This window comes from Saccostrea cucullata, unplaced genomic scaffold (genome assembly GCF_032062105.1).
Source record: "Saccostrea cucullata isolate Sc308-1 unplaced genomic scaffold, CSIRO_AGI_Scuc_v1 ctg596, whole genome shotgun sequence".
Taxonomy (NCBI): domain Eukaryota; kingdom Metazoa; phylum Mollusca; class Bivalvia; order Ostreida; family Ostreidae; genus Saccostrea; species Saccostrea cuccullata.
This window is the reverse complement of record NW_026919484.1, coordinates 74,288-101,944: the sequence shown is the minus strand read 5'-3', so window position 1 is coordinate 101,944 and position 27,657 is coordinate 74,288. Positions and strand designations below refer to the sequence as shown.

At 32.7% G+C, this 27,657-nt stretch overlaps 1 protein-coding gene and 1 pseudogene across 3 annotated transcripts in view; both read left to right on the top strand.

Moving 5' to 3' along the window:
- LOC134232604 (secretin receptor-like) overlaps positions 1 to 16,276 on the top strand; it is a 54,336-nt gene extending 38,060 nt beyond the window's left edge. The window contains exons 1-13 of one of the 3 annotated variants that reach the window (XM_062714612.1): positions 5,250 to 5,429; positions 5,567 to 5,660; positions 7,318 to 7,428; positions 9,609 to 9,733; positions 10,768 to 10,862; positions 11,581 to 11,746; positions 12,096 to 12,252; positions 12,512 to 12,572; positions 12,917 to 12,986; positions 13,266 to 13,354; positions 13,733 to 13,874; positions 14,421 to 14,462; positions 15,273 to 16,276. In XM_062714612.1, the coding sequence (XP_062570596.1) occupies positions 5,376 to 5,429; positions 5,567 to 5,660; positions 7,318 to 7,428; positions 9,609 to 9,733; positions 10,768 to 10,862; positions 11,581 to 11,746; positions 12,096 to 12,252; positions 12,512 to 12,572; positions 12,917 to 12,986; positions 13,266 to 13,354; positions 13,733 to 13,874; positions 14,421 to 14,462; positions 15,273 to 15,665 (1,599 nt within the window). In that variant the 5' untranslated portion in view covers positions 5,250 to 5,375 and the 3' untranslated portion in view covers positions 15,666 to 16,276. Of the gene's footprint in view, positions 1 to 5,249; positions 5,430 to 5,566; positions 5,661 to 6,751; positions 6,969 to 7,317; positions 7,429 to 9,608; positions 9,734 to 10,767; positions 10,863 to 11,580; positions 11,747 to 12,095; positions 12,253 to 12,511; positions 12,573 to 12,916; positions 12,987 to 13,265; positions 13,355 to 13,732; positions 13,875 to 14,420; positions 14,463 to 15,272 lie in introns of those variants that run through there. The other 2 variants (XM_062714605.1, XM_062714619.1) reach the window with 2 other exon arrangements.
- A 5,035-nt stretch (positions 16,277 to 21,311) lies between these two features.
- LOC134232544 (uncharacterized protein in xynA 3'region-like) lies at positions 21,312 to 26,974 on the top strand (annotated as a pseudogene).
- The last annotated feature ends 683 nt before the right edge of the window (positions 26,975 to 27,657 follow it).

Below are 27,657 nucleotides of genomic sequence, written 5' to 3'. Positions count from 1 at the left end.
CGGGAATTTTTCACCTCTAATAGAGACGTCACTACATATGCCAGTGAAGGACTTCAAAATTAGACCTATACTTGGCACTTAGGGCCATTGAGCAGTGAGTGTTCTTTACCGTGCCAGCGCCTACCGTGACACGGGACCTACGTTTTTAAGGTCATATCCGAAAGACCCGTGACTTTCACTTCTTATGCCGAGCGCTTGACGAAGGAACAGTCACTAGCTATATTTACGTCGTAGGTTTGACGAGGCGCCGCGAACAAGAATCGAACCCGGGACTCCCGATTACGAAGAGAACGCTCTAGCACTAGGCTACCATGAACGATGTAAAATATGAGAATACAAGAGAATTCGTGCGAGATTCACTTTCAATTCAAGTTCATGGTATCGTACATTTCAGTCACCTACATTCCGAATGACCACTTTTCATGTAAAAAAACAAAACAATTTTTAATTGTGCTAAGCAAAACGCCTTTGCCGGTTTACAAGTTGTAAGGGGTCGCTTACTCAGGGTTGTCTCATATTTTCTATTTAATACTAGTAAAGTGGACCCTCATTTATCCGGACGCATTGGTTCCCAGTCAATTTGTCCGGATATGTGAAGCGTACAGATACCAGAATCACCAGTTAAACAAGACAGAATAACATTTAAAAATTCCGTCCCGATGAAAATTGTCCGGATACTGAAGCATCCGGATATCTGGGGTCCGGATATCTGAAGGTCCACTGTATATATTCTTAACGAAGAATATAGTGTACCATACATTTCCTTCTTATTTCTACTATTGAAAATGTCTTTCTTTCCGCAAATATGTTTATAACAGTTGCTCAAATTTATTTCATGTTACACTATCTCACTGTGAGTAAGTAACCTTTTTTTTTTAAATTTCACATACCTGTCCCCCTGGAATAACGTTCTTCTCTGTGTTGTCATCAGAAGCTTCAGACACCAGCACTTCTGCCTGTCTCCCTGATTTTCTTGACGTTCTGTCCTTATCCTTACTCTCAAAGGTTTTTGTCTGCTCTATGCCTCCCTCCTTCTTTGAACTTCCTGAACGACCTAGATATGTAGGGGGGTCTCCCTCCTCCTTTGAACCTGGCAACTTCCTCAACGACTTTGGCTCAGAAGAATCAAAAAGTCATCAAAGCTCAGAAAAATTGAAAGATAGCCAGGGAACAAAAGCAAGAAGAAGTCAAAATGTCCTCAATGATCAAGAAAAAAAAAAACCCACCAGGATATATATTGTATCGTATCGACGTATAAATAAAAATTGACGTTTAAAATTCTAGTGGTCTTTAATTGTAAATTGACAATACGTCGCCTATATATCTAAATGTTGAAGGCCACAGCAAGTGTTTTCTCCTTATCATGCATAAGACTTTGCACATATTCTGATTGATTGTTGTTTAATGTCCCTCTCAAGAATTTTTCACTCATATGGAGACGCCAACATTTGCCGGTGGAGAGCTACAAATTTTGTCGTATACTCGGTACTCAGTGCCATTGAGCAGTGAGGGATCGTGCCGGCACCTACTGCGACACGGGACCTCGGTTTATACAGTCTCATCCGAATACCGGTCTCCACGTCCCACTGTGGGATTCGAACCCGCGACGTAAGGATTGACTCCTTCGCGATTCTACAGCAGACGCTCTGATCACTGCGCCACGCGGGCGACGCACAAATAAACACAAAAATGGGTCTGCTAATAAAATGATTCGGTGTTATAATTGGCCAAATAAATACATCTTTGGAGATTAAAAATATTAAAAACAAAAAATAAAACAGAATGATGTGTGAATGCAAGAATACTAAATAAAGTAAACATTCAATTTCCATAACAGAAGATCAATGTACAGTTAAACCCTTAATCATTAAAATCTTAAAACTTTTTTCTTAAATGTAGTTTTTAAAACATCATGGTGTCAGTGTGGGTGGAATGAAGAATTGTTATAAAAACTTAATTTTCACTTCGAATCACCGCAAACACAACCATTTAAAAAAGGTCAAGAGGAAATTTAACATCTGGCTGTACTTCATGCCGCACTTACGGCCCCATCTGTTGACCTTGTCATAAAATAAATCATTAATGCCGAGATTAATTTATTTGAGTAGCAAATGTGTCATTTTAGTTGTTAAATATTTAAAATTTTGTTTCATTTGTGAAAAGAAAACAGCTCACTGACAAGTAAATTGATGCTTGTTTAGATTTTACATCGCTGTATAAATGAACATTTTAAGTTAAGGCTTGGCTGTTCTTTTTGCTTGAAATATTTTTAATATAGAATCAAAAATTATAAGAGCTTAAGCAGTAATTATAAAAACCAAAAATTAGCATTAACTATTCACTTAGTGCATAGTAATAAATCCACGGTTCACAATTATTATTATGCTGCAATCTCTTAAATAAATAATGCAAGAAAATAATCAATCTTTTCATATATATTGTATTTAGGAATAATAGCATTTTTTTTTCTTCAAAGAATTAAGATAGTGTCAATTAAACATACATTTATCAAAAATAGAAAAGACACGAATAAAGACGGTAGCCGCCTAAGAAATGTTATACCGAGGTATGACAAACTCTACATTTAGAGCAGCCATCTCTGACTTACAACTGCTTGCATCAATGCATGGTCACTGATCCTAAGGAAATTTCTCTTCGTTTCTAATTGGAGAAAATGAGCAAATGTTTTTGTATTTTTGGAATACAAATAGTTGACATTCTTTAAAACAGTTTCTAAGTTTCTTTTTGAAAAAGTAAACGTATATTTTTCTTTAGGCCTAAAAACTCTATATTTTCCCCATATCTCAAAAATTGGATAATGCATCATAACCAGTAAAATCTAAACTTAGATTATGTTTAAAAAAGAAGGCACATTGTATATAATCAAAATTTTCAAGTACAGGGATATTTTTGTTGTTTCTATATTTCATATAAACATTTGCATGAGATTAAAATGATAATTCCCGTTTAAATTGATTAAAGCAATATGTGCCGCAACTCTGATACCTGAATTATTTTTAGCAAAATTGTAATTCCTTTTCAATGACAAAAAGATTTATAAACTTTTGTCGTTTGTAATTTTTAGTGAAAGAACTATTTTAAGCATTAGATTAATATTTTTGGATGTCGTCGATCCTATGTTAGATAACACACCTGGTCATGCCGACAAATTGAGTAACGCGCGAACATTTGGAGGGGAAAAGTGGCAAATTAATTTAAAACGCACATTTGTCTATATTTACTTTAATATTTAAAGGGGTTATAGTTTTCTTATTAACTTGAGTCAAACCATTGTACCTTTGGTGTTTCTAGAGTATTGAAAATGCATACAGTTCCTACTGTATATTTTAACGCGCGGTAACAAGGTTTCGCGTATGTTATAGAGATCTGAACGTTATGGATTTCATAAGTATCTCTGTGCTCCTGTTTTGTATTGTTTTTATTGACTTTTGATCTTGAAACTGTTCGTTATCTCCATATGTTTCATAAAGAAAATTATTACTGAATATAAAAATATAATCGTAGATTGAAGCAAAATAGTATTTACGTCTTTGGGAACAAACTGAAAGACAGACAGAGTGGTAGACAAATAGACAGAGAATGCTTTAAATCGCTAATCCAAGACGGACAGAGCAGAAAGGATATGTTCAGGATCTTTGATAATTGTTGGCAAAAACATAACACGCCGGATCCGTAAAAAGCAAACTAACAAGCTTTCATTTTCCCAGATTTAATTAAAGTATATGGATATATATGTTTGAACGTCCGTGATATTAAGGTCTATCCCATTTTTACCCCTTTATCCCGTGGTTATGATTCATTGGATAATATTTTTTGATATCTCACAGTTAAGTGCAGTTATGATTTTGATTTTGTGACAATGTTTCTGCGTTAGTTTGAGGAAGTAAAATAAAGTTGCGTCCAATATTAAAAACTGTGTAAAACATTGATTGTGAACTACAAGTAGTAAACATGGAATAAGAAGAATATCCCATGATTTGTAGTTTGATATGACTTTAATCCAACTCGTTGTGTGTTTTTATATATAAAAAAAAACAACACAAAATTCGTTGGATAAAAATCATATCTAACTACAAATCATCGAAGATCCTGTATGTGCGAGACGTAGCCTACTTTTAATTAATATTTCAAATTGGGGTTCAAATGTTTACGTCTTGAGCCCAGTTTGTCATTTTCAAAATAAACGTTGATGTCTGGAACACATTAATTTGTCATTAAAATCAAATTTAATAAGCATTAAAAAAGATTGATGTTCATTATAATTAGCTTCATGCAATTAATTTGTGCAAGAATTTTTTTTTTCTAAATTTACATTTTCTATTGCAGGAGAAGAACACATTAAATGAATTTAATTGTTGTTTGTCCATCATGCTGATTTCATAAAATTTAAATATTTTAAACGTGGACAAACTTGCTAGAAAATCCATTATGAAGAGCCAATCGATATTCAGAAGCACTTTTCTATGTTTACTATAAACTTTGGCAATGCTATAAAATTTTCATGAAATTCTTTTAAGGTTCGATTTAGAAGGCTTGCTATTTTTTGTCATCTTATGCATGCATTTCTTGGTAATTAACACAGTCTTATATCTAAAGTAAAAGACAATCAGTACGAAGCTTCCCCTGTCGACTGAACATACTCGCCGTGTGTTTTTTCTCATGCACAGAAAACAAAAACTCATTAAAAACTGCCAAAACGTCAACTTGCATCATATCCTACGTATTTAAAACATCGATTTTCGAAATAGATTATATTAGCACAAGTTAGAACTTAGAATAAAAACGAATGATGTATTTTGGGACATCTTTAAAAATTGTTTGGATGCCCTCTCATGACCCGAATGAAAACTTTTGTAAAAGATTTTTTTTTCTTATTCCTCATACTCCGTCGAGAACTACATGTTGAAATTTTCTTTAAAAAATATTTTCCAACTTACCTACCGACCAAATAATTTTACCCTGCATCGGGTGAGGGTCAAACAACCATTATTTTATAGATGGGTTAATGAGTGTTTCTATCGGATATTTCGATTTCTTTATGCCTATTTCCATTCATGTATAACTGTACCTTAGTGTCAGGGATTTTGCCTAAATAATGTTTATGATAAAAACTTTATTGAAATAAAATGTGTAATATGCAGATATCTCTCTGTCCAACAATTTCAAGCATGACAGTAAAGTGAGTAATAGGGACCTAGTCATGTGTCTTCTTGTCATCATTGTGTCTTGGTGTTTAGAGAAGAGAATTGAAGCTGTCGTGCCCTCCTTATACGGCTTCAGTTTGTTATTCACACCTAAATAAAGGAGTAATTTAGAGGAGATTATACATGAACAGTTCTAATATAAGACAATGAATGAGAATGGATAAGACGTGGAGATCGTATCGTGTATTTACGTTTCTTACAAATGTACGTTCCATCTACTGTTTATATTTAAATATTGTATCTTATTAGATACATGGACATTTTATTCATAGTGAAAAAAAAACATAAATCAAGCAGCAAGCTTTTTTTGTGAATTTTACACTAATGATTTATTTTTACAGGATTCAAATGAAGAGTACGAGCAAGTACAAGAATTGGAGAAGGCTAACAGTAACTGTAGAGACATCATAGAGAACTATAATATTTCATCCAACAGTAAGTTCATTTGTTAGAAACAATTTTCTATTAAATACTTTGAAAAAGCATCGTCTTTTCTAACAATACAAACAGTCAGGTATAGTATAACGAAATATAGAGACAACAATTTTAATCTCAAATTACATTTAAACAATACAAATGGGGAGCAGGGCAAACATGGACCTCCAAAAGCATCAGAAATGGGATCAGGTGCCATGGTTGAGTGATTATCCCTCGCCAACCAGTCACAACCGCTTGTCTTGATCAGGAAAACGTAATGTAAAAAATCAAAAATCAATGCCTCAATCAGTCCGTTACAAGTACGTGTTGGCTTATGTTGTAAAAAGGAGGGCTCTAAGTGTAACATTGTTAGTTTCAACTTTCCTGGAAGGTTCAATGTCTAAATGATTTGAATTCTTTACAAATGATATGAATTCTCAATAACTGTGCAGCATTTTTGACGAGGACAATATATGCACATTTTGAAGGAATTCATACTGTATCACAGTCTTCCTACGTTAACTGATATCATGAGAATTTTTATACAGCTTATGGAGACCCCGATTTCACAAATTAATCTTAAAAAACGTAAAAAAAAAATCATCATGAGGTTTTTATAGAAATAATTCGATAAGTACAATGTATACTTTACAATTGCTCCACAGTTTCACTCCAATTTTCATTTTAGATCATTTACAATGTGAAAATTTACAATATTACATGCCTACATGTATATGTAATGTAACCAATATTCCTAACAGTAACCATAAAACAGACAAACCGAATGAATTTATATTTCTACTTCAAAATCATTTTGTGATTATTTCTTGTCTTTGTTTTTTAAATTATAAACACAAAGTACAAATTTAAAAGTAAAATAATTACAAAACGACATTCATTATGGCATTAATATGATAATGTGTAATGCCCTAAACTATCATGACCATTTTCATCCCAATGATAATTTTAAAAAGATATGCTAGCTTGTCGTGTAGCAATTATATGGTATAGGCAGTCGCACATCATAAATATAAATGTTTGACATTGATAGCTTCCCGTTCAGAAAGGGAAAATAAGCTGCTCGGTCACATTACTGTAAATGGATATCATCTGGTTATTTTATTGTCTTAGAATAGAGGAAAATCGATGGATGGGAATTTGTAGTCTCTATGACCAGGTTATGTTTAACCACTGAGTGCATGTGATTGAATTCTCTATTCTCTTTAACATTTGTTTAACGTATTTAAATACAAAAAATGGAGGAGGATTACAAATCGTTACAACTGTACTCCTTACAATTGTGTACCATTGATAAACAGTATTTCAGTAAGTATGTGTCTCTGATTTAAGCAGCTAACATATACCTGTTGGATCCATTTTAGTTTTAAGCATTCGAATAAAAACAAAATATTAGTGGGTTTCTGTGTTAAAATGTTCATAAATTTCAACATCAGTCTGAAAACTACATGCTAAATATTGGTTTACAAGTAGCTAGCAGCTTTCATTGAGAAATGCTTATTCATATACATCCTTTTTACAAGATTTGTTTAATATGCCTTTACTGCATAGAATGTTGTCAATAATCAATTTATATTGCTCCTAGCACAAGTTTTAAGTGTATCGCTCACCTTGAAATTTTTCATATTCGTTATTTGACATATTTTTGATCCAATAGGTCTATACTGTGAGCCTATTTGGGATCAAATTATGTGCTGGGAAGCAACTCTAGCGGGAACTGTAGCCAGGAAGCATTGTCCCTCCTACATAGAAGGCCTGAATACAGACGGTAGGTATCAACCATCGTTCTGTGTATATCAGTGGTTCTTTATGAACAATGTAGAAACATTAAGTATTCTAATTTCATAAATTATATTAGGGAAAAATTGTGAAAAAGAGCAAACAAAAAAAAAACAGGAATCTGGCATCATCAAAAGTTGAATCAGGTGTGCTCAAGGAGTAAACATTCCTACCAGGACTGCTCACAGTCGTTAAAGCCCTCTCATCAAAACATTTGTTAAAAACAGTTCACATAAATGTACATGTATATCGATGAGGCTGGAAAATTTCAGTCATTCTACGCTTCACAATGTTTTGTATGCAAACAATGTCATAACAAAGATCATAGCATTTACAAAGTGCTTACTAGTATTTCAAATGTTAAAAGTCCTAAATATCAACTCATTTGTCAGAAGTCTGCCAAATTATGTTTGAACACGATAGTGAGATGTTCGATCAAAAATGTCATGGAAGTTGTCAGAACACTAATAAGATTATTTGATTTTTTATAATTTTTTGCCATTTTTTTTAAACCATTGTATTCTTGGTTTTGTTTTCAGCAGAAAGGTAACTTTAAGTATTATTAAGGTTAAAAAGATAATAAAAGTAAAGTGAGGAAAAGTCGACCCCCTTTTTCATCCACAAAAGATGAAATTTATTCTTGGTTTTAGGAAGCGAAATAAAGTGGTGTGGTATAAAATATACTTCGAAATAGGTGAATAGAATGTTCTTATTGATTTTAACAATTTCAATTTATCACAGATTTGTTTTGTTTTAATTCTCTGAGCAGTATTCCGAAAGTTAAGTTTGTGCTTTTTCATTACCATTCTTCAAAGATTGTGTGTTCAGATTCATAAAATATCAAATAGAGGGATGACATGCAATGAAGGAAATCTAGAATATAAACAACAGTCCCCAGGAGTAAGGTCAATGACTTCATGGACTGTATCACTTAAACGCCAACAAAACAAGGGTAATATATGTAAATTGAGTCATTATTAGCGTACAGTTTTTTTTTAACCGACTATCTTCCGACAATCTCATTGAATTTCCATAGGCACTTATTGTACATCGTTATTAACAGTTCCTCCTATATTTCTATGAAGAAAAATTCAGTAAAAATGTCTAATACCCTTTAATGACATTGTAATCATATGAAACCTCTCATTTGAGGACATACGCAAGCTACCTTATCTGCTGATAATTTTCTAAGATATTGTAAATTTAAACTTATAATACTATTACGTGTTCTAAGGCAAAAATTCAGCATGCATTACCAGGGATTTAAAAAGTTATAAAATTACGAAACATTTTGCGTTATTCAAAGAAAATGTACAAAAATTACGAAACATAGATTTCAGATATATAGACTTTAAAAGACATTAAATGTATGCACATAGGTCCTTCATTTAGTGGAACTCTTCAACTTCAAGAACTCAATATAGTTCAAATTACGTTGCATACGACCTTAATATGCACTTAGAATAAGCATTAAGTTTATGATTAAATTTACAACAGATTTATCCGTTCAATAAATCAGTAAGTTAAGGGTTGAGGGGAAAACAAAAGATCAATAAACAGCTGGGAATTACAATAAAGCTTTTAGGAATTTGTAACTTTTTGATATTTGATTTTTTTTAAGTTAGTTATCTTAATTATGTAGACTCATTATATACTTAGATTCAGTAACAGCAATATCCTAAATTCATTTGTCATTAGTCAAAGAGTTTATTACTAGTTATATATCTTATAATGAAAAAATAGATGTTACTACTTGGAAATGTTTGGACTTTTTATGAGAAATACTCTTTGGCCTTGTTACATGAATGTTTTATCTCCAATTATTGGTCTCAATGCACAACACGTGACTAATTATTCCTATCAGCAGATAATATTTCAGTGTTCTCCATAATTATACTTAAGCATTTTTGAAAGGTTTTAGTTTATGATATTTTTTTTTACATTGCTTTGTTTTAAAAACACGGAACACGAACAATGATGATATTTTAATTTCCCTCTTTATAATGTTATTTTATGGCTTTTAATTTGTTAATTATTTCAGTCAAATGAAAAGACTTATGTGTAAGGACATGTAAAACGTCGACATTTTGATCATATGAAATAACATATTTTAAAAGAGAAAGTTTCCAATATCTCTTTGATTTTGCATTTACAAAATGTACTTGACAGGTTTTGCCAAAAGACAGTGTCTAGAGAATGGCACGTGGTACATCCCACCAAAACGTAATGTCAGCTGGACAGACTTCAGCGACTGTGTGAAGGAAAACAAAGATGATTATCCTAATGATCTACTGGTAGGTTTAGTTTTCTTTGTTTCACTCATATATCCTAAATACATATTTTTAAATTTCATCCGGCGATGTCTAACGAAGCATTTTATCTGAATAATATGTGTCTATGTATGTACTATTTTTTCTTATATTTTTTTTTATCTCCGAATACCATTTGATTTTTTTTGTATTTAATAATTTTTCCAATGTACTCGATATATCCGAAAAGGGAAAAGAAAAACACACCAAAATTTAAAATGTCTATTTCATTCTTTGATGTTCACCATCGATATTGATAAAAGACGGAACTAAACTATAGCACTAATGGTATTCAGTTTTCTTCATCATCGACATCCACTGTGTCTCTCATCTGAATAGCTGCACAGGAACTTCTCATTTTCTAACTGTGATAAATTTATAAACTGTAGCATACAGTGACAAATAACTTAGACATTACAGGGCTTTGAAGTATTTCGTTCGTCAGCATTTAAAAAAATGCTTTGATCGTTTAAATGCAATTTGTTTTAAGTTCGTATTTAATATCTTATAGATTACTTTTATACAGTCAGACTAATCAGGTCGTCCCTGATTAAGATCAAATTAAATAACTTTATGTGACCTTATCAGTTTTTGCGTTTTGCTTGTATTAGGTTTACATAAGTTTGAGATGCTCGCAATTTGTATTCTTTGATTTTTTGGACTGATTTCTGGATAAAATGCTGACTGACGCTTTTCATACTAATGTTAGGTCCCAACATATTTGCATTGAATTATCGACGGACTTTTCCATTAGTTTGATCATAAAAATGAGCACATGGCGGGTGTGACCGGTCAGCAGAGGATGCTCACTCCTCCATGGCACCTGATCCCATCTCTGATCTTTTGGAGATCCATGTTTGCTCTGCTCTAATTTTGTTTTATTCAGTGGACTTTGAGCTTGTGTATTATTTGTTATTTCCATATATGGCATTTTTCTCTTTTTATTTCACCTGTAAATAGGTAATATAATTTCATTTTATTTAACATTTGGGATGATATTATTTGATTTGACGTTACAGGACCATCTAGCACGAATCAGACTGATGTATAACATCGGGTATGGAGTGTCCCTCTGTTCACTGGTGGTCGCTGTGTTTATTATGTTATGCTGCAGGTAAAAATATTATATTCTCCATCAATTCAATCTTATGTTCATTTATCACCTCTTCATTTGGATAAATTTGTAAGACGAACAGCACTGTACATAAATAATTTCACGGTTTGTTCATTAGATGCCTTGTAAATGAAACAAGAAACAGGTGAATGAATTTTAATTTTTTGTCTCTAAATTAGTCTTTGACATATGACAATTATGAAAGGGAGGAAGAATATTAAATATAAAAGCTTCAGTCATTTGCCTCTGTATATATAATTCCTCTTTTTCATCATTATATTAAAAAAATGAAGAAAAACAAAACAACAAACATTGAATATAAAGCATTTACGTTTATTCTTTCTCATTTCAAAATATCAATGTTAAAGTATGCTTGAACTTTTTTTAAATTTAATTAGCATGCAATGTGTGAAAATGAGTTTCTAGAAAACGCAACAACAGGCAAATTTTTCTCTGAATTATGCATGTCATGAAAACAGAGATATGATTGCGTTTCTGTTTGTCTGTGGTAATCTTTTTACATTAATTTATAGATTCTATTTAAAAGAAAAACTTATTCTGGTGATCATGTTGAAAACATGCATATACCTGTTAATGATATATCATTTCCGAAAACTTTATGAAAGGTAAATTAATTGGAATGTTTATTTCATAATAAGACAATCATAAATTATCAGGAAAATTATTGATAAACAAATTCATATTAATTACTTTTCAGGAAACTTTCATCCAAGAGTAACACTCTACACATCAATCTCTTCATTGCCTTTATTTTAAGGGCATTCCTGTCCTTTCTAAAGGAAACTCTGTTTGTTGACGGATTGGGTTTTAAAAAAGATCTAGAAGAAGTTAGTGGCGTCCTAAGGTTCAGGGAGGGCGAAACAGTAAGTACGTATGGAATAGTAGTATATTTATAAAACGATTTAGATCTTTTTCCCGAACATGACAAGAAGCACACGGCGGTGTGACCGGTCGGCAGGGGATGCTCACTCCTCCTTGGTACATGATCCCACCACTGATGTTTTAGAGGTCCTTGTCTCTGATCCAATTTTTTATTGTTTGAATGGGCTTTTAAACAATTATGTTGATAGTTTAACTTTTAAAGGTTTAATCCGTAGTTGAAGACTTTTGGAAGAAAAACCATTACGAAGTGTTTATATTGATTAGTTAAAATTAAAAAAAAAAACATAGCTGGAGACACATAAAAATTATCACCATTTTCTTGTTTTCCAGCACTGGGAATGTAAGCTCCTTTTCACGCTGTTTGTGTACACCATTTCCGCCTGCGCCATGTGGATTTTTATGGAAGCTTTATATTTGTACATGATGGTTTATAAAACCATGTTCACGGAAAAGCATGGCGTACAACTGTACGTCGTATTTGGATGGTGTAAGTTAAAAATGGAACTTTAAAAAAGTCTTACGAATATGCAAATGATAACGTTTCCCTATGAAAAATAAGAAGTATGCTCACTCATATGATTTTAAAAAATGAACATAAGAAGTGTAAATGCATTATGGATTTTGTTTATGTGAATTTATTTTATCATGTTACATGTATCATCAACCTACGGAGGTTTTTAACCTGAAATCGTTATTAGATGCACCCATTGATGGTCAAATGACTATTTTGTTTTTATTCTTTTCAGTGGGTCCCCTTACATTTGTTATACCTTGGATTATCGTCAGAGCTAAACTCGAGGATTTTTTGTAAGTTTGGCCAAAAATTAATATGCATTACTAAAAGTTATAAGTATATGGATGTTCCCTTCTTATTTAGTGAGTTAAGTATTTGGTCATGTCCCATCATATTTCAACAGATTAATTTCAATAACTATAAAGAAAGACTATAGTTTTGGTTCTTATTAAAAATAAAACCATTGATCACAAAATTTTCGTCAGCTACCTTGGACAACTTTCTGCAAAAGTTTAATTCACTGCAATATTAAAGAACTTTTTTAATTATCAGTATTAATGAAAAATATAAAACCTTGAAAAATATGTTTTGGTTTATATAGATTTATTTTGTAATTGATCAAATAGACTTTTTGCAGCTGCTGGAACACAAATCCATCCCCGGAGTACCTCTGGATTTTACGTGGACCCCTTTTTACAATCTACATAGTATGTGCAATGCAATTTCTCTAATTCAATTTATAATTTCTTATTTTTGTCAAATGAAAAGGACATAAAGAGTGATTTTTTTTTAAAAAAGTGTAAGACAATTTTATCAGCTGAGTTTGCATTAATGTAATTTACAAGCCTGAAATAACCATTTTGAGAGTTAATTCTTCTCTATGCCCCCTGAAACAAAATTCACATTAAAGTACTTAACTGAACATAACAACTCAGTTTATAGTTTTTTGTGTGTCAAAATGACATTTTTTATTCTATATTTTTCAGATAAACTTCATATTTTTTCTTGACATTGTAAAAGTCTTATTCATCAGAGTACAGAAAAATCAACGCGTTACCGGGGCGAGGAAGGTGCGGTAAGTCAAGCTAAACAAATGTGCTAGAGTGGATATAATGATGAATTCAAGAAATATAATAATCACGTCTTCTCATGAATGAAATATGGATATACATGCACTGATAAACACGTACGTGTAACAAACAGTAAACACTATCAAAAACGCTTTAAAATTGGGAGCAGAGCAAACGAAGTTCCCTGATACATGTACATGTGACATCAAAGGAGGAATCAGGATAAGTGAGCATCTTGTGTCGAACAGTCATACTCGTGGCTCGAAATCTCAGAGATATTAAAAAACTTCGTGTTTGCTCCGCTCCACGTTTGTATGGTTTCAAAGGACTTTTGTCAGAATACATGTATTTTATTTTAAATTTATGCCTCTCTTCACTTGTAGGAAGATGGCCAAGTTTATTGTGGTTTTGATTCCGTTGTTTGGGGTCTGTTACATAGTCTTTTCTTTCCTTTCTGGGAATGATATCGATGTTGAACGAGATATCCCGTACCTGTATGTAGAAATGTTCTATAACTCCTTCCAGGTAAGTATTCGTCAAGGCTAGAATTGTATTTCATCAAATGAAATACAGTCGAACTTTGATATCTCCAATACAATGGGTAATTCGACAATAAGTGGAAGTCCAAACCACTAATTCTTAATGTATGAAACCCTGGATATTTCCTGTCCTCGGATAAGTTTTTTCTGGGTTCCATCTAGTTTGAGATAACGAGGTTTGACATATCAATAACTGTTCCAATGCATTTTCCTTATGTTGTTTCGTTTGCTTTACTACTATCTTTTTAGAAGAATTGTTACAAGAGAAGTAACTGTAAATATAATCATTCTTGTAAAACACTCTAATAGACGTTCAAAATGAGAAAATTGATTTTTAATTATTATTCAACTTAGTTTATATGTTTTAGAATAATTACATGTAAAGGATGAATTTGAATCATTCAATATTTTCTTTTACTTGTACCAATTTTAGGTTCATAATGTAAATGAGTTTTACTCTTTCAACTCAAAACTTTAATTTGCAGAAAAAATACAAGTAGAAACTATTTTATTTTTAATGTCTCTCTTTCAGGGCTTTATACTGGCTGTTTTATTCTGTTTTCTTAACGAAGAAGTGAGTGCAACTTACCTGTTTATAATTAATTCTAAAATAACAAATACTGTGGTTTCTTCAATATTCGTCGAGCAACAATTTTCGAGGATTTCGTTGTTGAGGAGATCCACGAAATTAAATGTTCATTGAATTGCGGAATATGTTATTGATTTGTATAGACAATGTTTTAGTCCACGAAATTACGTATCCTCGAATACGTCTGTTTTACAAAACCCACGAAAATTAATGGCAACGAAAATTGATGAAACCATCGTAAACAAATAGATGTTTATTATGATCACAGTATTATAGGTCTTTCTAATCACCTATGGTTTTCGGTACTCGGAAATTCTTTTTGAATATCATTACTGGTTTTCAATTTATTTATGAATTTCTGGTTTTACAATAATGTGTCCAAATGGTAGAATGTTCAATATGATACAGTTTTTTGTTTATGCATTTTTATACATTAAAAAATTTGTACACGGAGAGTTTAAATAAAAATATTAAATATCTTTCATCATAGATATTTTACTTATGTTGAACTAAGTATACTTGTACAAATTTAAGATATGAAAGGTACGGAATTTGGAGCATATATTTAATATCATTACTATTTTATTATCAACTATCTAGAGTCATGTTTGTTTCAAATCACATTTAAAGATTTTTAAGAATTTTATAGCAAAATTCACAGTTTCGTTTAAATGCAATAAACCCTAAAGTTATACCAAAATTGTGTCCTACGAGGATCAACAAAAACAGTTTCGTAAAGAGTAATATCTATTTCTTGAATGTTAAATGAATTAATATTTTTTTTTGTTTTCTTAGGTGTTGCTTGAAATCCGCAAGGCTTGGTATAAATACTCTCTCTGTCACAGAGAGCGGTATGTGTATTCTAGGTCGGCCATTATGTCCACGTGGAGGAAGGGTTCCCGCCATTCTTATACCATGACCAGTTTTGTTGAAAAGGAGAAACCTTTAGATTTGTCAAGCAATAGACTTCTCCAGGGAGGGAAAAATAACAATGAATGTATGTCCCAATCATCCTCAGACTTTAAGCCGAGTGACTCTAATTGTGATAGATGGCCATCAATGAACCCCGAGGGTCTTCGAAGGGAAACATGTGAGGAAGCTAATTGCCTGTTTTTATCTGTTCCAATTGAAAAACACAGAGACGAAAGGTCAAAATGTGAAAAACATCTTAAATTTGATCTCAACTGAGAAACGCTTGTTATATCAATTTCTGCTGAGTCCCATACCTAGACATCCACAATAGATAGATCAATTTTTTCGTTATGCGTCACAGAAGACCAATGTTAAAATATGTATTCTTCACTACTTATACCCCTGCTCCGAAGGAATTAGGATAATCCTATTTCTTACTCTTGTGTGTCTGTCTGTACGTAACAAATTATATGTCACAGTTTCCTCAGCAACTATTCTTAAGTTTGTTGATGCTTTTAATTTTAGCATACTGTTTCTTTTGACATGCGTGGACGTAATTATAGTCGTGGTTGCAACAATTTCATCTGGTGAATTCATTTGGTATAAATCTTCTGTCAAATCCCTGTTCATCATTGCCTATGTTAATACCACTTTTTTATCGCATTTCGTTATCAATCATTCAAGGCAGATACTTTAGCACGCTCTTCGTTAAAGATTGCTATATGATGGGATTCATTTTTTACGATATCGATATCAACTTGTACCTGCGTCTGTAAGCATTAAATTCACATTAGAGCGGGGGTATTACTAGTGAGCATTGTCTCACAGACTTTAATATGAACTAAGTTCAAACTTGTTAATAAATTTTAAAAAACACATCTTATAAACGATGTTGTTTTCGTCTTTCTAGCCCTTGTAACTTCCTTTATGTAGCTATTGTGCAAGCGGATGAGCCTACATTTTTTCTCTGCCTGCAATAGTTGAATTACCGATTCTAGAGTCGCTAGATCGACCGGCGGTACATGTAGAAGAGGATTTTTTTTCAAGTCTCATGAGAATAGCATAGTTGAATCTTCGAGTGCTCTCCGATCTTTACTATAATTATGTTTTTATATAAAATTAGTTAGTTTACCTTGTTTTGGGGGTTAGGAACGTACCAGCGAAGGAGCATACTGATCATTAATTCAATAGGGCTGCACACAAGGATGGTTGCTCATTCAAAAGATTCATGAGATTTCGGTTCAAAGATTCTTCAAAGGTATAAAGATTGCTAAATTTACGAACATTCAGCCGCTTGATGCGATGGTTAAAACCTTTGCTCTAGAGTCTCAAAGTAAGGAGTTGATCCTTCTGTCGCGGGTTCAAATCCGACCAGAGGACGTATAGAGATTGGTCCTTTGAATCCAGGTTACATGTCGCAGTAGATGTTGGCACGAAATAGATTCCTCTTCGCTCACTGGCCGAGTAGTAGTCAAAATGTGCAGCTCTCCACCGTTAGGATGTGGCGTCTCCTTGTGAATGAAAAGTTCTCGAGAGGGACGTTAAACAATAAGTAATATTCAGTTGTTCTCCTTGTTTAGCAGAAAAGATGATTGTCTATTGTTTAACGTCCCTCTCGAGAATGTTTCAGACGTCACCATTTGCCAGTGGAGAGCTGTAAAGTTTGTCGTATTCTCGGCACTTAGGCCATTGAGCATGGGGGATCTTTTTCGAGACCTATTGCGACACGGGACCTTGGTTTAAACGGTCTCATCCGAAAGACCGGCCTCCTTGTCCTACAGTGGATTCGAATCTGCGACGTAATTATCAACTCCTTACTTCGTGACTCTAGAGCAGACGCTCTAACCATTGCGCCAAGTGGGCGACTTTTTATGCAACCCTGTGACATGGTGTTTATAAAATTTGTGGTCTTTTCGACTAAGTTTTTTCTTCCCTTTTTAAATCAACTAAGCTGAAAGCACTAGTGAATTTTTCTAATCACATTTTGTCTGTAATATGTCTGTCTGTCTGCGTGCTTGTTGTTCTGTGATTTTTCCCCCACATTTTCGGATTTTTCTCTAAAGCTACTGAGCCAACACTCAACCAAACATGCAGAAAGCATTTTTGTTGATGGGAAGAAGAAGGTATGGTTTCCATACAAATTTTGCCCTGTGATTTTCTAAAAATGAAACTGGTGTAAAAGTTGAAAACTCATGCTTTTTAAATAATTGAAATTTAATGCAGAAAAATCATACAAGTCATTTTTCTGACATGTGTTTTGAATGCTAATTATGACGTCATAAACATGTGCATTTTCCCGTATTTTCTTAAAATGTTGCAGAAGACACCAATTTTCAATGGAATTTTCTTTCAGATAACATTGTCCACAGGCATCGCCCACAAAGATCTTGAGATATGTGATTTGTAATTGAATTTTGCACAAAATATCAAAAAAGTAACGTGGGCGACGGCTGTGGACACTGTTTTCTAATGGAAAATTACCCTTGAAATGTGCCATTTTGAGGCTTTTTCTGTTGAAAATAGAGAAATGCTTCACATTAATGACGTATATTGAGTGTGTAAACCTTCATGCCATATTCTTTCCTGATTTATCAGAGTCATTTATTTAACTAATATTTAAGCCAGTTTCAAAACTTTTTGATGTCATTACATTTTTTGGGCGCAATAAAGCTAAAACCATACCTTCTTCTTTGAATTTCTTCAAATGAGGAGCCATGTCCTCTTTCAAGGGGAGATATTTCAGAAATAGCGAAAATTATGTGGCATTTTTTTTAAAAATCTACTCACATCAAGGACATTGAAAGCTGAAACTAATTAAGGAAATTTTTTTTGTAAAGGTTAATTTCAATTCTCTAAACATCTATCCTGTGGGTAAAGTACGTAGCAGATGTGTATAATTATATTCATGCATTTTACATAGAAATAACAGACCTCCACACAAAAAAATCTCTCATGAAACTGTTTCGGAGATGGATTATTTTGTATTGTTTTATGGACTTTGATATTGAATTGTGTGGTACATTTTATAAACATTTTTATCACTTAATAGTTATGTGTATACCCGTCTGGAGGACATCATTTAATATATGTGATATTGGCATCTAATTTAATCGCTCTTTTGCGGAGAATAAAATATATCTCGCGAAAGCTGGGTCAACAGTATTCAAGTTAAAAAGTGACATCAAACAATTTGACAAATTATGCCGAAAGCACAATGTATTGCCACGAATTGAACTCCAAAACATCAGAGGTGGTCAAATCAGGTGCTATGGATTATTTTGTCAGCATTAAAATGTGACTTTTCAATGAAAATTTATTACGCATGATCAAAATTGAAAAAATCCGTAAATTTTAGTGTGTAAAAATAAATTAGGCTGGTTCACAATTGTTATAAAAATGTCATTCCAACAAGATTTTTTAGTATCTGTCCATAAATTCTGCAAAATGATCGACTTTTATCAAAACCACACATTTTTTAATCAGACTAGTTTGTTAATAGCAAAAGAGTTCCGTTAAGTTAAGTAATCGCAATATCGAGTATTCAGTGCACAAATAATGGACTAACAATTAGTGTGAAAAACGTCAGTCAGCATTTGACTCAATGACAAATTTTTTACTGATTTTTTTTTTTTTTACAAATTTGCTGACAAGGTCATTGTGTCTAGACCATAGAACTCGGGAAATGACGAACTTAAACGAGACATCTGAAATTCTTGTTACATCACTTGTTTGTCAATAATTTACCTCGTTTTAGAAATTGTTTATAGTTACGTAGAACATGCTCTTGCGCATCGAATCAACTGACATATACTCAACAAGAAACGCATATTGTTTAACTCATCAAAGAAATTTTGAAAAAGTACATGGAACTATTATCTTTTTAATCATTGGATACCTGTGACCTATTTAAAGTATAACATGGGCTTTTAAACCCAAATTGTGGAGTCATTTCCCTTGATTAATCATGTTTATGAAAAAAGTGTTTTGCATGATTTTTCGTAAATCGGGGGTCTATTTTCAATGAATTTGGGATTTAGAGAAACAATAAACACTCCTATTAAACCCATATTTTTGCTTTGATTGTAATGTTGATGCTGCAATGTCACGCCTAAACAAACATGAACGCAACACGGCCCTAACAATGATACAAACCGGAGCTACGCAACTGGAAGTTGCAACTGCTTTTGATGTACATCAATCGGCTTTGCAGCAGTTGAAGGCACGTCTCCACCAGCTAGAAACACGGATGACAGACCAAGAACTGGCCGTCTGCGGGTTACCACACCCAGACAGGACCGTCAGATCCTCCTTCAGCACCTGTGCAATCGACTCAGAACTGATGTACAAACTGCAGAAATCAGCATAAAGTGCACAAATTGTTCGCAAGAGACTGAGAGGAGCTGGTATTCGTGCACGACGTCCGTTCATTGGAAATCTACTAGCGCTGAGAGGTCGGAAAGGACATATGGATAGGTTGAGACGTATGCCTCTAGAATTTGGAGGCGACGTCAATGACATCAACTAAAATTGTCAATTTCGAACATAGGACTTGTTTGATTTTTATCACAACACACTCTAAAATCACTTTTAAAAATTAAGATTTAAACTGAAAACTTAGATTATCACATTTAATCTGAATATGCGTTTCTTTTTTGTTGAGTATATATACTCCGTATGCAGGTGATTAAGGTATATTGCTGCATAAGCAAGGGAAGTTGACGATAGAATAGTTAGTCATCACGTTTAGCATAGAGCTTGGTTGTTAGATTACCATTAACGTCCTTTTAAGTAAAATATCCAAATATGAAACAGATGCGTAAAATTCTGTAATATCTTAGTTCCATTATTTTATTGTCTATGTTGGTATTTCAAAACAATTAATTACAGCTAACGATGTTTTAAACATGTGATTAAGTTGTTGAATAGGTCCCATGTGTTACATGAGGAAGAATAAAGTGTAGATAAATATTTATCTATGTTTTGTGTCATTGGTCAGTCTACCTTTTATTTGCCTGTAACGTATAATATTTATCTCTATATAGACACAGTAATAGGTATACCTGCATGCACGTAAGTTAATCGCTATCTGTTCTAGTTCGTATATTATACTTACATGCATGAGTAAAACATGTAAAATTTGAATTCATTACCTGCTGGATAGAAAATTTTCTTAATGAGGTACATGTACATAATCATTACATTTTATTTTTTTTATACAATTTTTTTAATGTTATATATTGTTAGAAAAAATTCCGATCTGAGGGAAAAGAGGACTAGAGCATCTCTATTCATCAAATGTACAGATAACGAAAAGTGATCAAGGGCAGCTAGTAACACAAAGCCTGCTATATCTTTGACTGAAGTAGAGTCTTAGAAATCTTTTAGGCGGAATCTTAGGACCTGTCTTATTAGTACTTCTTATACGAGAAACAAACAGCTTTCAAAAATCGATCAAACTCAATAGCTTCCTTTCTAAAATATGGCTGAAAAATTGCGGATTTACGGCGTTGATTAAAAAATGAACCAGTTACGTTTTTTTATTATCAAATATGTATTTAGATTAATTTCTATACCTAAGTATGGTTTACGAAAGGTAGAATTTTACCATCATACAAAGTTTAAATTTTCTAAAAATATTTTAGGAATTTGCTATATTTGCATCGTTTACAAACAAAAGAGAAGTGAAAATAAATATCAATCCATGCATATAGATTATATACCAGCATTTGGCAGAGATAAATTAAAATGGTTCATTTTAACTGTACATATTAATAGCAGAGCAAACTGGGGCTCTAGAAATGAACATGGAAACGGCTGTCTGAAAAATATATGAAAAATTACTGATACACTTATAGTGAATATTAAAGGTTAATATTTATCTTACACTTTCAGGACTAATCGATTATCAGATTAACGTAAGCTATGTTAGTCTCGGAAGCCGAGATCAGAGAGAATGTTCGAACACTTTATGATGACGTTATAACAACATTTACTTCAATGGGAAATCTTCCAAAAATAATTAGAGAAACAATTTACATGAACCACGGTGATATTTTGGAGAAATTAACCAGAAAAAGGACTGAATTGGCTGAAGAGTATTGTCAGATTGTTGTTTCTGGTAAGAAACTCTAAGAAAAAAGTTTCCGAAACTTACTGTTTTATCATAAATATATTTATCGTAATACAAATATTTTGTGAAAAACTGTCACAAGAAATGACTGCTATAAAATTAGACTTGTTGGTTTTTACTAAATCATGTTAGTAATAAGTGTTTTGTGCTATTTAATTTTTATATTGGCTCTTGTTGAAATAAATACATTTATATATGGCTAATATATTTCATTGATGTTCCATTTCAGGTGAAATTTCATCTGGTAAATCTTCATTACTTAATTTCATGATCGGGACAGACGTGCTCCCGACTTCCGTTTTAGAAAGTAGGAGTGTCCCTTGTCGTCTGCGATATTCGTCGAAAAAGAGTGCGCATCTGATAGACACTTCCGGTCACGTGTTAGAACGTGTTCAAATTGATGATGATCAAGAATCTCTTTCAAGGCTAAAACATATTATAGAAGGAAATTGTGAATATCAGGATCTCTCTCATGTTGATATTTTTCTTAATGAAGATACATTAAAAGTAAGTTTCCATTCATTTGAAATTAAAAAGCATTTGGTTATATTGCATTAGCTTTTAAATTGTATTGTACACTTATATGAAATTTTTGCCATGGTGTTTTTCCAATTGCAATAAAAATTTATGGGTTTCCATATATAAAAATGTCATACCGATCAAACATAATGCAACATTTAAAAGGAATATTAATGGTTAAATGTAAATTGTGTTTATAAGAAACTTCTTTATCTTGATGAAAAGTACCTTGAAATAGAATCCCTGCCTTTTTAATTGAAAATTCATTATAAATCCATGAACGTCTTGTGTCATTATTTTCAGGAAATTTATATTGAGAAAGATTGTCTTTCAAGATTTTTGTTTTTTTAAAAACATTATACCAACTTATAGCAAGATATTTCTTTGTTACCTTTACATATTACAAGGGAAATGTTATGCTAATTGACACACCGGGGATAAAAGAAGAGGAGGACGATGATAACACACAACTGTTTTATCATCTTCGGAAAGCTTCTGCTTTTGTCTATATCATCAAGACAGACAGTGCTGGTGGTACACACAAGGTTGGATACATTATTTTCATAATGTTCAGTTTGATTTTCTTTCCCCTCCTAGATTTAAGAGTTGAAGTAAAGAACCCATTGTGGTGTGTGTAGCTGTTTACCTGTTGCCTGAAAATATTAATTTGAACATATTTTTACTGTCATTGTCTTTTTAGCTAAATAAAATATTAGTTGAGTTTTGTTTTCACTCATTTCTGTGTATCTAGCTATTCAAGATAAGAAAAAGAGTAAGAGAACTGAAGGTTGACGGCGACGCAGAACTGAATCCAGACTGTATTCTTTACGTGTGTAACAAATGGGACCAGGTGGACGAGTGCGAAGATACAAGGGTGTTCGAGGAAATTCGGTCTAGGCTAAGAAGAAATGGAATTGAGGTCAAAGAAGATCAGCTGTTAAGACTGAGCGTCAAAAAGGTGACAGTCGTTTTGTATTCTGTAGGCTTGTATTTTGTATTTAATATATAAACTGTTTGTTTTTTTTAATTTGTGGACTTTGTGTTTGTTTATTTTACAATAGGAGAGGAAAAGGCGGCGGAAAGGAAAGCCCCCTTCTGAGCAGTATAATGAAGTTTATTGATAAACTTCGAAGTTTGATCAACTTAGCGGTAAAGGATAGGTATCTACTAGAATGTCAGTAAGTCCAATATATGCTTGTAATTAATTAAAATTAGAAATTAGACTTTGGAATCGGAGTTAGAAATAGGGTGTTCTGCACAAAATAATAAATTATAACTTTTATTTATAATAAGGGCTCAAGCAATACTGTTTGTTCACTTTAGTACTTTCTTTCTCATTTTAGATGGCTAGAAAGAACTTTAAAAGAAATATACTCAATACTGGACGTTTATCGTGGAAATATATCAAAAACTCTGGAAGAGAGAATTAAAATTCAAAAGAAATTTGAAGAGAAGATGTCTTCTCTTAAAGAGCTTATAGAAAAAGTAGGTATTGCCAAAAATAGTACACATAAAAGTACTCCTATGATAAAATTTTATTTCATTCACAATTATTAGTTTATTAAAGTAGGATCATAATTCTGAATTTTCAAATATAAATATCTAATATCAATTAGAATCTATATGTCAGAAGTGAACTGCTGATTTTGTTTTTGTCATGTTTAATTTTCCATGCCAAAAAAATCTCATTTTTATAGCGCATACAGATGTGTCCTTTACAAAAATCGATTTTTTCAATTACAGTTTGCATAATTATGACAAATTGTCAAATATACATTTTAATTGAAAAATTCAAAATATTGTAAAGGATACATGGATTGTAAAAAAGTAAACATCAACTTGTGTTGTGAAGGTTATAATTGCCATTACCATAGATTCTTACATTTATTTTATTGATTTTAGTGTTAAATCCTTTTTCATTTATGTCCGTTTTTCCTTAGTGAATTCATAGTAATGTTTCAAAAAATAATTAAACATTTAGTGCATTGTCCTTCCGTGATATCATATTCCCAGTACTTGTTTAAATTTAAAAAAAACTACGTACAGTATTCTCTAACTTGACACTTAAAAAATTGTCATGAGGTAATCAGACATTCAAAGTAAATGGTTTTTGCATAAGTAAAAAAAATAATTTAATGTCTTTGATTTTGACCAAACTTGGTACAAAGCATCCTTGAACAGGGAAATTTAAATTCTTAAAATGAAGCTATCCCCTCACAATATACAGATGACTTTAAAAGGACAAAAATACACATTTGGATTTTTTAAAAAAGTCTTTTTCAAGAACCACTGGGCCTCTCCACTTTTTTAAAAATGTGTATTTGTTTCTGAAAAAACATATATGGAAAAATCCTGGGAGAGTGTAGATTCTAAATTGTTAAAATCATGACCCAAAATGTACAATTTTGTACCAAATGGGGAATCAAAGTTTTTTTTTACATAGAAATATATATGAAAATTCTTTAAAAAAAATCTTCTTCTCATAAAATTTTCCACTGGGCCAGAAAAGCTGAAACTTATAAAAGCATTTCTTTAATAGGGATAATTGTATGTGTGATTGAAAATTGTTAAAATCATGACCCGTGTTGGATGGGCGGGGCCATAACTGGGGATAACCAAAGTTTTACATTTATTTTATTGATTTTGAAAAATCTTTTCTTCTTCTCATTAGAACCACTGGGTCAGAAAAGCTGAAACTTATGTGGAAGCATTTGGTGCTTGTTTATAATAAAGTAGCACAATATCCCTTTAAATTGTTAAAAAAATATCATTAATCAGACATTCGGGGATTTTTTAAGCCACAGTGGGGAATGTCAAAGTTTTTTTTTTACATAGAAATATATAGAAAAAACCTTTAAAAATCTTCTTCTCAACAACCACTGGGCCAGAAAAGCTGAAACCTATGTGGAAGCATCCTAGGGTAGTGTAGATTCTAAATTGTTCTAATCATGACCCCAGGGGTAGGGAGGGGTCACAATGGGGAATCAAAGTTTTACAATGTTGAATCAAAGCATCCTATGGTTGTGTAGATTTCAAATTGTTATACCCACCGCTTGAAAAGTGGGAGGGTATATAGTAATCGTTAATTCCGTCCGTCCGTCTATCCGTCCGTCCGTCCGTCTGTTACGCTTTGGGGTACCCATCTCTTATCCGCAACTCCTCTCATACCACTGAATGAAATTTGATGCAACTTTCACAGAATCTTTATTACATATTGCCATTGTACACCTCCTATTTTACTTTTTGATCAGACACATATTTTGGGTTTCCCGGCCACAGCAAAACATGGACTTTGCCATTATAACGATATGGAGGCGGGGGGTATCATTTAGTGAGCTCATCGCTCACTGTACCTCTAGTTTAAATTATGATCAGTTGGGTAGGATGGGGTCACAATATGTATTACAAGGGGAAATCTGGTAAAGAACGGAATGGTCAAAGCTTCTCAGGTGAGCGGTGTGGCCCATGGGCCTCTTGTTCTCATAGTTTGGGTTATATTCTTCTTAAATATTGTTTGTTTCAATCATTTCAGCCGAAAATAAAGTACTGCAGGGAAGTTATTGAAATATACACAAAATTATCTTTGGATTTACACAATCATTTACGGACAGAAGACACATGCACTAGAATTATAAAGGAATGCAAAGCAGAATTAGAACAGAAAATAGCGATATTAAAGCCCCGAACATATGAAAACCTAATGCATTTTTCAGTGGATTTACTACAGGAAATAATAAATGAAGAAATAACTGAGTGGCGGGAAAAGAAAGATGTAGAGAACGCATGCGCTAGAGTGAAATTAAGAGCACTTGGTAGTTTCCGGTCACTTGAACGGAACATTGAACAGGAATTAACAGACTCTGGTGAAAGTGTGTGTTCCTCAACATCAGCCACGTCTTGGGGGAGTGCACAAGCACCAGTGGCAGCAGTGGGTAACCATTCATTGGATCTGGAAGGCGAGGGGGACAATCGACTATTTACCAAAGGTAAAGAGAATATAGAATCCGAAAGTGATACAAAACTGAACACGATGAACTCTTATATTAGCTGTCTATTCTGTGCTATAAATAGATGCTTGGTGCTTCCGACTGACTGAATTTTTTACCTCCAAGAAACAATTACCTGTATTTTAGGCATTCTTGAAAATATTTTATAACACTCAACATTAATTTGAATTCTGAAAACAAAAAATTGTTTTCCACCAACACAAATAAGGGCATCTATTTATAATCTTTGTGGATTTTTTGTGGAAATAAAATCCTTTTTATGCAACTCTATTCTGTATACGAAGAAACTTGTTTGGAAGATAACATTTGTACTTTTTATTTACCAGGTGAGAAAATTGGTATAGCGTTGTCAATTCCTCTGTGGTTTCCGGTGGCAATCACTGCCAGTCTGTTCGTGGTTCCTGTTGGTATCCTAAAAGTTCTGTCCAACAAACTCAGCAATAGAAACGCCATTGCTCACTTTCGAGAAAATATGACTGAATGCCTCACGGATATCCTTAATAAATTATATGACTCAGACATCTTTACAACTGACAGGTTTTTTGAAGAATTTGACAGAAATCAAATTCGTGTATTTAATCAATGGATAGATTTACAACAAAAAGCATTTGTTAAAGAAGTGGATAGTATTTCAGCAGTGCTACAAAAATTGGTTGGGGAAGTGACGATTCATACTGACGAAAATATTGCCATTGAAGATTTCTTAAAACAACTGAAAAAATATCAAAACGAGTGTTGTAATATAGCGCGTAAGAATAACATCGACAGGTGTGACGCTCACAAGGAACCAACCAGTGGTGATACATAGGATTGGTCGTTAATATTTATAACTAAAGAGAAGTGGATGTTTAAAAAGAAATATATAAAGATCGCAAAAAGTATTTGAGCTCCAAACTCCATTAAACAATGCAAATTTGAAGCAGAGCAAACACAGACCTCTTCTAAACGTTATAATGGAGAATTTTATAAAAATGAAATATCAATACTCTTTTTTTATTTTGCTTCTTCAAATTTTTCAGTAATATTAAATATATGTATAGAAAACCTAAATCTTTATTTTTAATTTGTAGCAACTTGCCTTTTTTGTTTCACTTTTCAGTGCAATACGTGTGTTTTAATTTGTATGTGATCTACAAAGGCATTTGAAATATATATAGAAAATTAATTTAATTTTTACAATTGTTAATTTATACAAACAATTTAAGGGTTTATGATAAGAATTGAATAAGAACGATATTATTTTCAAATTTCTAGTGTATTCAAAGTGTATGTACTCTTAAATCGCCAAACTTTTTTTTTTATTATCCAATGTTACGTTCATAAAAACATCCTTTTAATAAATGAAATTTCCATAAATTTGAATAGTCATTAAGTTCAAAAGTCCATTTACAAAACAAATTTCCGAGCAAAGCAATCAAGGATTTCTAAGTCATCAATGGTGGGATAAGGTGCCATGGAGGAGGACGTATCCCCTGACGACCGGACACACCCAGCCGGTGCTCCTTCTCGTGATTAGGAAATAACAGGAAAATAATAGATTAATAATACGTATGAAAAAACGTTAGTCAGCATTTGAATAAATGATGGATTGTTTTTGTTGACAAGGTCGTGG